General features: G+C 37.8%; 1 protein-coding gene across 2 annotated transcripts in view; it reads left to right on the forward strand.

The window, feature by feature from the left end:
• Positions 1 to 17,159, forward strand: part of dennd3b (DENN/MADD domain containing 3b) — a 37,244-nt gene extending 20,085 nt beyond the window's left edge. For both annotated transcript variants that reach the window (XM_067448493.1, XM_067448494.1), the window contains exons 17-24: positions 11,012 to 11,141; positions 11,215 to 11,322; positions 12,088 to 12,227; positions 12,597 to 12,763; positions 13,200 to 13,339; positions 13,891 to 14,009; positions 14,441 to 14,578; positions 16,548 to 17,159. In XM_067448493.1, coding sequence (XP_067304594.1) covers positions 11,012 to 11,141; positions 11,215 to 11,322; positions 12,088 to 12,227; positions 12,597 to 12,763; positions 13,200 to 13,339; positions 13,891 to 14,009; positions 14,441 to 14,578; positions 16,548 to 16,751 — 1,146 coding nt within the window. In that variant the 3' untranslated portion in view covers positions 16,752 to 17,159. The remainder of the gene's footprint in view (positions 1 to 11,011; positions 11,142 to 11,214; positions 11,323 to 12,087; positions 12,228 to 12,596; positions 12,764 to 13,199; positions 13,340 to 13,890; positions 14,010 to 14,440; positions 14,579 to 16,547) is intronic.

Raw genomic sequence — 17,159 nt, forward strand, 5'->3', positions numbered from 1 at the left:
ATTTGAATTCTATCAATAAATAATTAGTTTAAAGAGGTGTCATACGTGATCTTTGCAAACACAGCACATGACCTTCTTTAAAGCCTATGTTATAGAAAACAATTAAAAGTATTAGGATATCACTTTCAATTATGTGCAAATGTATTTTTTGCAGCTCAAAATATTGTAAGTTCAGAAGACCAGTGTTATATATATAATAAAAAATTTTTTTACTTATTTTTCACAATAAAGTGATAGATATTGCTGATAGCAATTATGATATGAAAGGGTTAAATTATGAAAAAAACAAGAGACAAGGCGACACACACAGAGTGAGAGAGACCCCCTCCACACACACACACACACACACACACACACACACACACACACACACACACACACACACACACACACACACACACACACACACACACACACACACACACACACACACACACACACACACAGAGAGAGAGAGAGTGATCCTGAGAGAGGGAGGGGGGAGGGGAATGACAGACACAAAATCTAAACAGTGAGAGATCATTGTTTTTATTTCACTGTCTGAAAACACTGTTTTAATATATCAACAATATAGTTTTATCTTCAAAACAGTGTTCCCTAGGACATATCCCACCTGGTTACTAAATAAGGCTACACTCCCACCTTCTGGTTATTCTATATTTAGTTATTCTATATTTATATTTAAACAAAAGGCATTAATCTTCTCATTTTTTAAGTTACACACACTACTTTTTTAAATAGACAATTAAATGTGTTTTTTTTCTTTTGTTAGTAGTGTTTTTTTATATCTATATATATATATATATTTTTTTTTTTTTATTAATAATTATTTGTATTAACACAATTATTTAACTAATTATATAAAACAATATTGTCAATGCCCTACAAATAAACTGGTTTTATACAGTAATTTTTTAATTCAAACCCAGAATAAAATGTTTTATCCTTTAATGCAGGCCAAAGCACAGCATTGAGAGGTAATCTTTTTAGACAGAAGAGTGGCTCACACACACACACACACACACACACACACACACACACACACACACACACACACACTGTAGAAATCAGTGACACGTGTCCCTATGAGTCTGTGTGCATTCAGGTTGAAGTCCCCACCAGGCTAGAAAAAAGAACGCACACGCACACGCACACACACACACACACACACACACACACACACACACACACACACACACACACACACACACACACACAGTAGTAATGCTGAAGTATGCTGCAGGCAACTCTTATCAGTTAAGCCCATTCACCATCCCCCATCCACAACACACACACCCACCCACAAACACACACACATACACACACACTCATGTCTGGTTCACTATCTTTCTGGGGACTCATAGACGTAATGGTTTTTATGCTGTACAAACCATATATTCTGTCATCCTACACTGCTCCTGCCCCTAAACCTACCCATCACACAAAACTTTCTTCAAAAGAACTCATTCTGTTTGATTTATAAGCTTCTGTACCATTGGGAAGTCCCCATGAGTCTGTGTGCATTCAGGTTTAAGGCCCCACCAGGCTAGAAAACCATTCACACACACACACAGAGGCAAGGTTTTTTGCTTGAAAACTTATACAATATTGCCCTCTACTGGTCATTTAAGGGAGTGCATAAGTGTTGAAAAAACAGGGGGAAAAAAACAGAAAAACAGCCAGTGTGATATATAGAATAACCAGCAGGTGGGAGTATAGCCTTATTTATGAACCAGGCACTTGTGTGCTTATTTTGTGTTTTTTAGGCTTTTGCTACGGGAACACCGTTTGAGATATCCAATAACCGTTCGCATTTTAGCATCTTCTGTATATTTACTTCATGTTGTCTGAGTTTGGAGGAGATTGAATGAATCGCTTTTGAGGAGAAGGTAAAAACTCAGAGCTCGCTTTCGACTTCTTGTTATCTTCCAACCAAATTATCTGACTTCCTGTTGGTCACAGCTAATGACTGTAAATTAGAAAGTTGTCCGGCTCGAAAAGTACAATATATATCCCGAGTTTGGTGACTGCAGATAAAACTAACCCCCCACTTTGGACAAAAGTGACACTTCCTGCTGCCAGTTGGTGGCGCTATAACTTTGACTCACAAAAGTCATATCCATGTGATCGGCCTCTTACAACGAACACACAGCTGAAGTTTCATCTAAATGAATTAATGTATGCAAAAGTTATAACACACTTCCTGTTTCCCTTTTCTCGCCATAAATTTGTCTCTTCGCCACGGCCAAACCGTTTGAGATATCAAAAATTCGCTTGCAATTTAGCATCCTCAGTGTCTTGACTTCATGCTGACCGAGTTTGGTGCTGATCGGGTTAATCGTCTAGGAGGAGTATCGTAAATTCCAGAGCATGCGTTTTCCGAACAACCCATAATAGCTCACTTCCTGTTGGGCTGACGCATAACTTAGAGCACGAAAGTTGTTCGGCCCGATGAGCTCTATATGTGTACCGAGTTTCATATATGTACGTGCAAGTGTGTTTGATTTATAGACCACGTTTTCAGACCCCATTTTAGGGGGCGCTGTCGAGCCCCCCTGCCACGCCCGGGTCCCAGCCTCAGCCCGGCCCTGATGGCCGCGCATTCTGATGCGTGTGCAAAGTTTCAAGAGTTTTCGAGCATGGGAAGGGGACCAAAAATGCCCAAATAGTCGGGTTAAAATAATAATAATAATAATAATAATAATTAAAGCTGCGAGCAGCGATGACGGGCCCAAGCCGGGGGCACCGCCACCCCGGTGGCATCAGCTTAACTGTGCACAGCAGGCAATAGGCATTTAATATGGGAAAAATAAATAAAGGGACTATGTCAAAGTCATTTGAATTCACCTCATTAACTGCAGCAACTGGTGCTGCTATGACCAGGAACGCCAACAGTCACATCTCTGAGATCAATTACATTTTATTCATTAATTTTAATGTCAGATGATGTCAAATGTTAATTTCAAAGTGAGTGCAGAATACTGTCCAAATGCTGAAGTTGTATTATCCTTACACTTCTCTTAAAAATAAATTAAGCCAAATCACAGAGACCGCAACAATGATTTTAATATCAGTGTCAGGTAAGAGTAATATGCGTGCATATAATTTATGGAAGTTTATTATAAACAGCCACTTTTATAAGATCATGTGAAATTATATTTTTTTATCCATTTGAATTCTATCAATAAATAATTAGTTTAAAGAGGTGTCATACATGATCTTTGCAAACACATCACATGACCTTCTTTAAAGCCCGTGTTATAGAAAACAATTAAAAGTATTGGGACATCACTTTCAATTATGTGCAAATATATTTTTTGCAGCTCAAAATTTTGTAAGTTCAGAAGACCAGTATTTAATTAAAGATATAATATATGTTTTTGTTTTTTACTTATTTTTCACAAGTGATAGATTTTTGTGATAGCCTATGATATGAAAGGGTTAAATTATGAAAACACAAGAGAAAAGGTGACACACACACACAGAGTGAGAGAGACCCCCTCCACACACACACACACACACACACACACACACACACACACACACACACACACACACACACACACACACACACACATAGTGATCCTAAGAGAGGGAGAGGGAGGGGGGAGGGGGAATGACAGACACAAAATCTAAACAGTGAGAGAACATTGTTTTTATTTCACTGTCTGAAAACACTGTTTTCCAATAACAACAATAGTTTTATCTTCAAAACAGTGTTCCCTAGGACATATCCAACCTGGTTACTCAATAAGGCTACACTTCCACCTTCTGGTTATTCTATATACCGGTAGCTCATTGGTTATCATTTTTGTCCTTAAACATTAATCTTCTCATTTTTAAGTTACACACACCAATTACTTTTTGTTGAAAAAGACAATTAAATGTGTTTTTTCCTTTGTTAGTAATTTTTTTTATTTATATTTATGTTTTATTAATAATTATTTGTATTAACACAATTATTTAACTAATTATATAAAACAATATTGTCAATGCCCTACAAATAAACTGGTTTTATACATTTATTTTTTTATTCAAACCCAGAATAATATGTTTTATCCTTTAATGCAGGCCAAAGCACAGCATTGAGAGGTAATCTTTTTAGACAGAAGATTGGCTCACACACACACACACACACACACACACTTACACACACACACACACACACACACACACACACACACACACACACACACACACACACACACACACACACACACACACACACACACACACACACACACTCATGTCTGGTTCACTATCTTTCTGGGGACTCATAGACGTAATGGTTTTTATGCTGTACAAACCATATATTCTGTCCTCCTGCCCCTACCCCTAAACCTACCCATCACAAAACTTTCTGCATTTTTACATTTTCAAAAGAACTCATTCTGTATGATTTATAAGCTTTTGTACCCATTGGGACCTCAATTTAGGCCCCTACAGTGACGTGTCCCCATGAGTCTGTGTGCATTCAGGTTGAAGTCCCCACCAGGCTAGAACAACACACACACACACACACACACACACACACACACACACACACACACACACACACACACACACACACACACACACACACACACACACACACACACACACACACAGTAGTAATGCTGAAGTATGCTGCAGGCAACTCAAATCAGCTCAGCCCATCCCCCCATCCACAACACCCCCCTTCACCCCCCACCCCTCACACACACACACACACTCATGTCTGGTTCACTATCTTTTTCTGGGGACTCACCATAGATGTAATGGTTTTTATGCTGTACAAACCATATATTCTGTCCTTCTACACTGCTCCTGCCCCAAAACCTACCCATCACACAAAACTTTCTGCATTTTCACCTTTTTAAAAGAACTCATTCTGTCTGATTTATAAGCTTTTGTACCCATTGGGAAGTCCCCATGAGTCTGTGTGCATTCAGGTTTAAGTCCCCACCAGGCTAGAAAACCATTCACACACACACACAGAGGTAAGTTTTTTTTGCTTGAAAACTTATACAATATTGCCCTCTATTGGACATTTAAGTGAGAGCATAAGTGTTGAAAAAAAAACAAAAAAACAAACAAAACAAAAACAGTGTGATATAGAGAATAACCAGCAGGTGGGAGTATAGCCTTATTTATGAACCAGGCACTTGTGTTCTTATTTTGTGTTTTTTAGGCTTTTGCTACGGGAAAACCGTTTGAGATATCCAATAACCGTTCGCATTTTAGCATCTTCTGTATATTTACTTCATGTTGTCCGAGTTTGGAGGAGATTGAATGAATCGCTTTTGAGGAGAAGGTAAAAACTCAGAGCTCGCTTTGCCACTTCTTGTTATCTTCCAACCAAATTATCTGACTTCCTGTTGGTCAGAGCTAATGACTGTAAATTAGAAAGTTGTCCGGCTCGAAATGTACAATATATATACTGAGTTTGGTGAATGTAGATAAAACTAACCCCCCCACTTTGGACAAAAGTGACACACTTCCTGCTGCCAGTTGGTGGCGCTATAACTTTGACTCACAAAAGTCATATCCATGTGATCGGCCTCTTACAACGAACACACAGCTGAAGTTTCATCAAAATAAATTAATGTATGCAAAAGTTATAACACACTTCCTGTTTCCCTTTTCTCGCCATAAATTTGTCTCTTCGCCACGGCCAAATCGTTTGAGGTATCAAAAAGTTGCTTGCAATTTAGCATCCTCAGTGTCTTGACTTCATGCTGACCGAGTTTGGTGCTGATCGGGTCAATCGTCTAGGAGGAGTATCGCAAATTCCAGAGCATGCGTTTTCCGAACAACCCATTATAGCTCACTTCCTGTTGGGCGAAGCTTATGACTATGAGTGCGGAAGTTGTTTGGCCCGATGAGATCTATAAGTGTACCGAGTTTCATACATGTACGTGCAAGTGTGTTTAATATATAGACCCAGTTTATCAAGGGGGCGCTGTTGAGCCCCCCTGCCACGCCCGGGTCAAAGGCCTCTGCCCGACCCTGTTGGCCGCGCATTCCGATGCGTGTGCAAAGTTTCAAGAGTTTTCGAGCATGGGAAGGGCCCCAAAAATGCCCAAAAGGCGAAAAGATAATAATAATAATAATAATTAAAGCTGCGAGCAGCGATGACGGGCCCAAGCCGGTGGCACCACCACCCCGGTGGCTTCAGGCAAATTGTGCAAGACAGGCAATATGCATTTAAACAGGAGAGTATTTTAAAATGGCTCAAATATGCCACATTTACCGCAGCAGCTGGTGCCGCTATGACCACAAGCCACACCCATGATGTAATTTAAATATAGATGAATTCTAATGTAATATGATATAATAGGTAATTTTCAAATATGTGCAAAGTTATCTTTTGTATATATGCAAATATGTGCTAAGTCCAGAAGGCCAGTATTTAATTCATGGTCTTTTTATTTTATTAACACAATTATTAAACTAATTATATAAAACTATATTGTTAGTGCCCTACAAATGAAGTTGGATTCACCACATTAACTGCAGCAGTTGGTGCTGCTATGACTACGAACCACAACAGTCACATCTATGAGATCAGTTAAATTTAATTAATCAATTTCATGTCAGATGATGTCACATCACTTTCAAATGAGCGCAGAATACCGTCCGAATGGTGATATTGTATTATCCTAACACTTCTCTTCATGTGTTTTTGACCTACCTTAGCTATTTACAATCTTATGCAATTAAGCATGCTTTCATTTCAATATTTGTAGCATCCAATAAAAAATGGTAATTACAAAATTACCAATTGGAGCCAAATCACAGAAACTGCAGCAATGATTTTAATATTAGTGTCAGGTAAGAGTAAGATGCACGTCTAAATTTTATGGAAGTTTATTATAAACTTTATTATAAAATTTACTTAGACTGACTGGGTAAACCCAGCCTGATCTGCCAGCGATTTGACTTCGCCCTAGCCTGACAAGCCAGACCCACATCAAGATGTTTGGTCTGGAAACTCACCATAGACAGGGCTCAGTCCGAGGGGCGGGATAAACGGTTGTCTTTCAAACTCCCTCTGCACGCGATAGGATAGCGGTACACCAACCGGAGCAACGACGGTGAAGGGGAGCACGCTGACTGATTAAACATTCGCCGTATCCGGTCAGCTAAACTCCGAACACATCTTCCCTTTTTAAGAATGACTTCAGTGCCGCTCTTTGTTCTTTTCTCAGAGGAAAGCTTAACTCCAAGTCTTCCGGAGGCGCGGGCAGAGCTGATTCGAAAGACCGCCACCGTTCGCCAGTTTCTGTGTTTACTAGAAGACTGTGTTACTAGAAGCACGCAAACGCAATTCGGCCGTCGTCATTATGGCCCCGCCCGCCGACTCTATAGCCTACCTACACGATGTGATTGGGCCGTCCAGATTCTGAGGAATACAGCTCAGATAGGAATTGAGAGTTGCTAGACCACACTTGCGGGCAAATTAAATTTGCTGCCGCTAGGGTGCGTCTAGATTTCTAGGCTAACTTCGCCCTGCAACACAGTCTGAAAACCCGTACATTCATTTCTACTGCTTCTGTTACACTTTTGCGGGAACAAATCACAGACTAACTTATTCTTATCTTAGACTTTCTAACTTATAGAAAATCATGTGAAATTTACTTTTTAAATCAATTTGATTTTTATCAGTAAATAATTAATTTTAAGACATGTATCTTTTCAAAAACAGCAAATGACCTTCTGTAAAGCCCATGTATAGAAAACACGCACACGCACACACACACAATTTCAAGCATGCTAAGTCTAAAAAACACCCAAAAAGATAATTAAACTGACACTTTGCCATAGCAATAGTATATAAAATATCAGGAATCCATTTGTATGTCTATATCTGTCATGTTTTCACATTATACTGATGAAGTTTGAAGTAAATCGGGTGAAAGTAAGACAGTGATTCAAAAAAATTTCAAAAAGTGACACATCCTGCTGCCAGTTGGTGGCGCTATAACTTTGACTGAATTTTGGAATGTAGATGTCTTCAGGCCAGGACTCTTGTCAAACATGTGAAGTTTGAGGCAGATCGGACATTGTATGCTTGAGGTACAACAAATTCCTGTGTCATGGCGAAACATCAACATTTGTGAGGCCGCCACGGACACACCCTTCAGGGAAAACTCAAGATCTTCCCAATTTAACGCCACAAAGGCCTTTAGATTAGACTGTGCAAATACGATGTTGATATGATTAAATCTCTAGGAGGAGTTTGTTAAAATACAACGTCTGGCAATGGCAAAAACTGCACCAATTTACCAAAGAAAATTCAAAATATCTCACTTCCTGTTGGTTTTTCAGATTTGGCGTCTTGGATCTTTTTTGTAGGTATTGGGCTGTTGAATGCGTCTACTGAATTTTCATACTCATACATGAAACGTAGCGTGAATGACGCTTAATTTAAATTTTGTAGGTGGCGCTATCGAACCATTTTGCCACACCTAATTCTGAAACCCATATCAGATGTATGTTTTCACCACTTCTGATGCGTGTGCAAAGTTTCATGAGTTTTCATGCGTGTTTAGGCCCTCAAAAATGTAATTCATTTGGGAAAAGAAAAATGATGGTTTTAGCAATTACAATAAGGTCCTCACACCTTAAGCCTTAAATATCTGAGTTCCTGTTTGTCGGAGCTAATGACTGTAAATTAGAAAGTTGTTCGGCTCAAAGAGAACAATATATATACAGAGTTTGGTGACTGAAGATAAAACTAACCCCCCCACTTTTGACAAAAGATTGCATTACTTTTGTTAAAAGATGGCGCTACTGAGCTCCTCCACCATGCCCGTTTTTAAGTCTTTGCCCATATCTACTGGACAACATGTCTGATGTGTGTGTTGAGTTTCATGTAATTTGAAGCATTTTAAGAGTCTCAAAAGCAGCGAAAAAGAATGTTATAGTTTGATGTGTTGCCGAAGAAAATTCAAAATATCTCACTTCCTGTTGGTTTTTCAGATTTGGCGCCTTGGGTCTTTTTTGTAGGTATTGGGCTGTTGAATGCGTCTACTGAATTTTCATACTCATACATGAAACGTAGCGCGAATGACGCTTAATTTAAATTTTGTAGGTGGCGCTATCGAACCATTTTGCCACACCTAATTCTGAAACCCATATCAGATGTATGTTTTCACCACTTCTGATGCGTGTGCAAAGTTTCATGAGTTTTCATGCGTGTTTAGGCCCTCAAAAATGTAATTCATTTGGGAAAAGAAAAATGATGGTTTTAGCAATTACAATAAGGTCCTCACACCTTAAGCCCTAAATATCTGAGTTCCTGTTTGTCGGAGCTAATGACTGTAAATTAGAAAGTTGTTCGGCTCAAAGAGAACAATATATATACAGAGTTTGGTGACTGAAGATAAAACTAACCCCCCCACTTTTGACAAAAGATTGCATTACTTTTGTTAAAAGATGGCGCTACTGAGCTCCTCCACCATGCCCGTTTTTAAGTCTTTGCCCATGTCTACTGGACAGCATGTCTGATGTGTGTGTTGAGTTTCATGTAATTTGAAGCATTTTAAGAATCTCAAAAGGAGCGAAAAAGAATGTTATAGTTTGATGTGTTGCCGTGGCAACAGTATATACAATATCAGGAAGTGCTTACCAGCTTTATATCTGCTATGTTTTGACATTATACTGATGAAGTTTGAAGTAAATCGGGTAAAAATAAGATGGTGATTTCAAAGCATTTTGAAAGTGACACACTTCCTGCTGCCAGTTGGTGGCGCTATAACTTTGACTCACAAAAGTCATATCCATGTGATCAGCCTCTTACAACGAACACACAGCTGAAGTTTCATCAAAATGAATTAATGAATGCAGAAGTTATAACACACTTCCTGTTTCCCTTTTCTCGCCATAAATTCGTCTCCTCGCCACAGCCTAACCGTTTGAGATATCAAAAAGTTGCTCGCAATTTAGCATCCTCAGTGTCTTGACTTCATGCTGACCGAGTTTGGTGCTGATCGGGTGAATCGTCTAGGAGGAGTATCGCAAATTCCAGAGCTTGCGTTTTCCAAACAACCCATAATAGCTCACTTCCTGTTGGGCTGACACATAACTTAGAGCACGAAAGTTGTTCGGCCCCATGAGCTCTATATGTGTACCGAGTTTCATACATGTACGTGCAAGTGTGTTTGATTTATAGACCATGTTTTCAGACCCCACTTTAGGGGGCGCTGTCGAGCCCCCCTGCCACGCCCAGGTACCAGCCTCAGCCCGGCCCTGATGGCCGCAGGTTCCGATGTGTGTGCAAAGTTTCAAGAGTTTTCGAGCATGATAAGGGCCCCGAAAGTGCCCGAATAGTCGAAAAAGCTAAATTGTCCTTAGAAGAACAATAGGGCTCTGCGCCCTTTCAGGGCTTGGGCCCTAATAATCCTTAGAAGAACAATAGGGCTCTTCGCCCTTTCAGGGCTTGGGCCCTAATAATAATAATAATAATAATAATAATAATCCTTAGAAGAACAATAGGGCTCTGCGCCCTTTCAGGGCTTGGGCCCTAATTAAGAGAGTTTTTGCTTAAAATAAGCTAAATAATCTGCCAATGGGGTAAGAAAAAAAATGTTGTTTTAAGATTATTTTACTTACCCCACTAGCAGATTATTTTGCTTAAGTTATTTTGCTTTGTTTAAGTAAAAACTCTCTTAATTTTGAGTTACTTTTTCCCAAACAAGACAATTACTTTTGCTTGTCTAGTAAAAATTCTTGTTTTAAGAATGTTTAGATATTTGAAGTAGAAACAAGACAAAAATACTAAGTAAGAAAAGCCTTTTTTGCAGTGCAGTCGCTTTACTACACCCTACTAGTGTATTTCCATTACATACAATTTAGATAACCATGCACACATACACGACCTTCACTAGGAGTAAATTGTTCAATGTGCTTTATGATATTAAGGTTTCAAGTTTCTGTTTCTTTTTCCTTGAGGAGATAACTGCTCCTCCCCTTTTACACAAATGCACAAGTGCTTTAGTTTATGATCTGTGATCTCTTCTGTTATAAGGACCCCCAGTATGTGCAGCAGGCACTGACCAACGTCCTGCTTATGGATGCAGTGGTGGGCTGTTTACAGACACAGAAGGCTGTTTACGCTGCTTCCAAACTGGCCTATTATGAAAATCTACGTCAAGAAGGTGCGTTTGCGTCTATAATGTTTCTTATGATGAAGACAGGACAGCTGTATTAAAGTCTTTTGTCATCCCACAGTCCCCATGATCATCCCCAGACCCACAGCAGAGACTCTGAAACACAAGATCAATCCATCCCAGAACATGACGAACCCTCAGTCTGTCGACGTCTTGCTATACACTCCAGGTCTGCATGCATAGAATGGTTATCTTATCTTAATATATGTTAATGGTCTGGATTTCTCCTGTCCCCATGACATTAGGTCATTTACACACATTCTTTTAGATTGAAATTCTTTCATATTGTAAAGTTAAACAAAGCTTTTTTTTGTGTGTGTCCACTATTGAAAGTACATACTACTTGAATTGAGCATATGCATGTTATCAGAATCATGAAATTCTATTAGTGGGATGTAAGTGTGTGTACACTTCTCAACCCATTTGTTCTGCCAGTGTCACATTACAGTTTCTAGGGTGATAAATTGTCCAATTTGAATTTGTGAGCATGTTGAGCAGCAACAAGGGGAGCAGTGTAGAGATTTGACCTAATTGTTTCTTAAGATATGCCGCACTACAAAGCCTTTGGTTAACCCATATTTAAGCCTTGACTTGGAGGATGTAGCAAATTAAATATAATTATAAAGTCAAGGAATGCAGCAATGCCTGGTAGTTTCCTCTCTCAAGTCTTCAAGTCTTTAAGTCAAAAAAAAAAATTCTTACTTACCCAAACCTTTTGAACAGTACAATGTTAAAGGTTTCTATTTACTTTGCAGAAGAGACTTCTTTAAAATAATTCATTTCATAATCTGTATGTATGTATGTATGGTTGCTTTCGATACAGATTTTGTAAAACACCCAAAGGAGAATATGGAGCACATTTTCTTGTTTCAGTAACATGAACAAACTGTTTGTGGAAGGTTTAATGTTAAATACTCTTTTTAACTCCTTCCAGGTCAGTTAACTTTCTGCGACAGCGGTGTGGATGGGAAACCTAAGCTCTGGTGTGCTCTCAGCTGTGGGACAGTGGTTGTGTTCGATGCTGTCAGTTGGTCTCTAAAGCAAAACTGCATTCATCTAAGAGATTCTCGACTGGTAAGATGCTGCTAACCAATTTTTAGTAAAAATTAAAAAAGTAACTGACAGCAATATCAAATGTCCTTGATGGAAACGTTTCATCCTTTATTTAGTGAAAATGCAGTCAGTGAAAATGTGTTTTGGGGATTTTGGGATTTTCAAATAACAGAGTATTTTTTTACCTGTTGATAGTTTAAAAATAATAGACAGTCCTTTCTGAGAGTTTTCTTTTTGCCACAGTAAAATGTACACGATGCCACCTTGTGGATTGTGGCAGCTTTGTTTTCCTGGCTGTAGTTTTTGGATCTGTGGATGAGTGAAAGACAATAAAAGTCTACAGTATATCTCAAACCAGATTTCACACAACAATCTTTTATTTGTGCCCAGAACTGCATGATGGTATTGGACCAGGAGCAGGTGTGGATTGGTTCTCAGGACTCTGTCATTTACATAATCAACACTCACAGTATGCTGTGTCATAAACAGCTGACGGAGCACCATGGAGAGGTCACAGACTTCACCCTGGAGAAACTGAGCCCTGAGAACAGATTAAAGTGAGTATTGGACCGTAACCTCACTCATTGGGTCTGATCTTAATGTCCTGGCTGGGGATGGATTAGACTGACTGGGCTGTGATCATTTTTATTTTTTGTATTTTTGTATGTTTTATTTATTGTTTTATATATATATATCCGCCCTTCGGATTGAGCCCGATGGATGGATGGATGGATGGATGGATAGATAGATAGATAGATAGATAGATAGATAGATAGATAGATAGATAGATAGATAGATAGATAGATAGATAGATAGATAGATAGATAGATAGATAGATAGATAGATAGATAGATAGATAGATAGATAGATAGAACTGTAACATCCCCAGCAGGTGGCAGTATTGTTTGAAATATTTGATGTATTTTTTGACAACTGTGGGTGAGAAGAGTTGATTACACTATAAATGAATGTCATTTTTATGTGTTCTCCAAGACAAGCACAGGTGTATTCATGTAGTGCAGATGGCACTGTGATTGTTTGGGACATCCCTTCTCTGAAGGTGAAGAGGCAGTTTCATCTGTCCTGCGACAGACTGCAGTCCATTCAATTTTATAATGATGCCTTATGGTGTGGTAAGTGTGTCATCAGCCCAAAACATGTCCAACACTGGACTGAGTTTACTAGTAGTAGTAGCTGCAATACCCACTATAGAGTTTTTACATATTGTATTTAAAAAAATAAATTAAAAAAAAGCAAATAAATTACTCTGGCATATTTTTTCAAGGTTATTTGACGACAGAGAGCTTGACATTAACGGGACAGTTCACCCAAAAGTGACAATTCTATCATCATTTACCCTCAAGTTGTTCCAAGCCTGTATACAAATCTTTGCTGAAAGATATTTTAAAGAAAGTTTGCAACCAGGCCATTTTATGGTACCATTGACTTCCATAGTAGAAAAATAAAAAACAATGGATGTCAATGGTGTTCCAGAACTCTTCAGGTTTCATTCTTCAAAATATCTTCCTTTTTTGTCTCTTAAAATGTATACAGGTTTGAAACAACCTGAGGGTGAGTAAATGATGACAGAACTCTCATTTTTGGGTGAACTATCCCTTAAAAAAAGTTAATCTGAATATATACAGTTTTTAATTTGAATTTTGCTTTTTTATTGTTTGTGAAGGTGCGACGGATTGTGTGATGGAGCTGAGACTGAATGGAGCTCTGCTTCGGAGGATTTCTCTCCCTGACGATATTAAAAACAATGCCAGTGCCTTCAGCAAAGTCACACTGCTTATGGAGGTTTGTGTCACCACAGAATCAGCTTCATTCAAATATGATGATCCCCCTTCCTAAAAAATTGCAGATAAATATTTGTAGGCATCAAGACCCATTTATACTGTCTATATATATATATATATATATATATATATATATATATATATATATATATATATATATATATATATATATATATATATATATATATATATATATATATACATATATATATATATATATATATATATATATAATATACACATTTAAGAATGTATAAAGAATAAGAAAAGAACAATTAATGTTTAAAGTAGTTTTCCTTCACTGTTTCATGCTTTAGCCCAAACAGATAGTCAGAGAGATCAGCCATGCCACTAAAGGGTATGAACTGCTTAAAATTATAATGTGCTTGGATATAACTAACGATCTTAGGGCTCTTGTTTTGTGTTTTTTAGAGAAGACAGATCTGGACAAGTTTTACAGACTCAGCAGAGCTTTGTATATGGGACTCCACTGACCCCATCAAACCACCCAGACGGGTCACCCTCCCCAACTGCAGTGAGGTCACCTGTATGATCAGAGTAAAGAAGCAGGTACTCAGTCTGAGGTGTAGATGTTACCTTTTTCATGACTTTTCACTCCTACTGGAATTGTAAATTAAAAATATTTAAATATATTAATTATTCTATTATTCAATTAAAGTTAATTGAATTATAAAAACAGTATGCTAATTAGTATTGTGGCATCCCTAATATAGGGATATTTATATATATATATATATATATATATATATATTAGGGATGCCACAATACTCAATAAAATATTGAACCGTTTGGAACGGCCTTCAACTTGCGTTTTTTTTTTTTTTTTTTTTTTTTTTTTTTTTTATTATTTATTTCCATTTTTCTCAGTTTGAAATATTTCTCTCAGTCCTATATGAGATGTGAGCAGGTCTTCAATTGACAGCAGCGCAGCCTAGTGAACGCGTGTCCTTAAAGGGACAGTTCAACTCTAAAAATTATGTTAATAAAAAAAAAAAGAAGACCTTTAATGCAGTAGGTTTTTATCAATGTTGCATATTGAAGACTGTCGTTTTAATTTTAGCATACATTTATTTATTCAGTTTCATACTTAAATGCTACTGTAGCCTACATCTCTGAGCTGCCACTGTAAATCTTTATATATATTTATTTTATATTATATAATACACTCAGAATGTGTACAGGTTTTTTAAGTAAAGATTTCAGTTTAAGCAATGGTTTTCAAGTCTATTAAGTAAAATAAAGAAAGAGTATTGCATTAAAAAAAAATGTGGACTAACTGTATTGTTGCATCCCTAAAATATAATATAGTTTGGGCTCAGTAAAAGTTTGTTTTTGAAAGAAGTGAATACTATTCAGCAATTAAAGGAGGAGTTCACTTTAAAATGAAAATTACCCCATGATTTACTCACCCTCAAGCCTAGGTGTATGTGACATTCTTCTTTCTGATGAACACACCGAGTTATATTAATAAATATCCTGATGCTTCCAAGCTTTATAATGACAGTGGGTGAAGACGGGGTGCATATAGTTTAAAGCTCAAAAAAGTTCATCCATAATAAACATACACCAGGGGGTTAAAAAAGGCCGTCTGAAGCAAAGTGATAAAGTTTTGTAAGAAAAATATTCATATTTAATACTTTACAGAGTAAAACATCTAGCTTCCACCAGACCGCCATCTGTACTCAACTTGGAAACATGGAAAAAGCGTGACTTATGACGTTGGATGTAGCTACGTAAGCATTTTGAATTGTGGGAGGTGTTACACTTTCTGCTTTAGTTGAATATAGAAGGTGGTCTGGTGGGAGCTAGATATTTTATATTATAACGTTTTAAATATGGATATTTTTCTTACCAAACTCGATCGTTTCGCTTCAGAAGGCCTTTAATAAACCCGCCGGAGCCGCGTGGAATATGTTTATGATGGATTCTTGCATTTTTTCGGCTTCAAACTCATGCACCCGTCGCTGCCATTATAAAGCTTGGAAGCGTCAGGATATTTATTAATGTAACTCAGATTGTGTTCATCAATCTGAAAGAAGGAAGTCATACACCTATGGCTAGAGGGTGAGTAAATCATGAAGTCATTTTCATTTTTAAGTGAACTACTCCTTTAAATTGATCAAAAATGAGAGAGAAAACATGTACAATGTTACAAAATAAGTTTCTTTTCATCAAAGAATATTCACAATTTCCACAAATGACGTATAAATCACTTGTTTACAACACTGGGATCCTTCTGAAAAGGAATATTTGAACTGGACGTGTCAAAGCGAATGTAATTTCACTCAAGCGCATGGAATATGTCAGAAACTGAATGCGCATCTGTATGCTGTAGTAAGTGTAGGGGCTTATGCAGCCTTGGAGAGCATTAGAGACTTAACAAAAATTTTGCCAACCCCAAACTTTCAAACAGTAGTTTGTCTTGTTGTTCGGTGATCTCATTTGTGTGAAAACTCATGGGATTAACTAAGAGCATTATAGCACATTGGATGTTGATCAAAATGTCTCCTCTTTCTAGGTCTGGATTGGTTGTAGTGGTGGGTCAGGCCTCAGTAAGGTTGTGGGGAAGATCTTTGTATTGGACTCTGAGAGCCTGGAAGTCGAGAAGGAGCTTGAGGCCCATGAAGACATTGTTCAAACGCTATTTTCAGTAGAGGACCGATACATTCTCAGCGGCTCTGCAAAACTTGACGGTAAAATCGCCATCTGGAGAGTAGATTAAACAAGTTTTAAGGCCTTCTCGCTTCACTAACACACATGCATCAGGATTTGTGACATGCGTTCGTTTCTCAGCTGTCTTTATATAGTGGAAGAGTGTTTCTGTGGACCCCACTTTTAATTTTCCTAAATTTGATTCTTGGAAGATAAAGCAAATGAAAGGGATATTTATTTTCTTCACTTTATACAAAAATATTTTTATAATAAAATAGTTTTCTCTGACTCTCTGTTTAGTGAATTGCACACATTGTTGCTCTTTGAAATGGGCATGTAACCCCATCAGAATGTTGTGAGTAAAGCTGCTACTGGTTTTGAATGGAGTTAAAGGGGTACTTCAGCGCTGGGAAGATTAATCTGTATTTAAACTGGGTCATTAATGTAGTAGAAATGTGAAATTATTTTTGAATTTGGT

The sequence above is a fragment of the Pseudorasbora parva genome, chromosome 7 (genome assembly GCF_024679245.1).
Source record: "Pseudorasbora parva isolate DD20220531a chromosome 7, ASM2467924v1, whole genome shotgun sequence".
In the NCBI taxonomy this organism is placed as follows: Eukaryota; Metazoa; Chordata; class Actinopteri; order Cypriniformes; family Gobionidae; genus Pseudorasbora; species Pseudorasbora parva.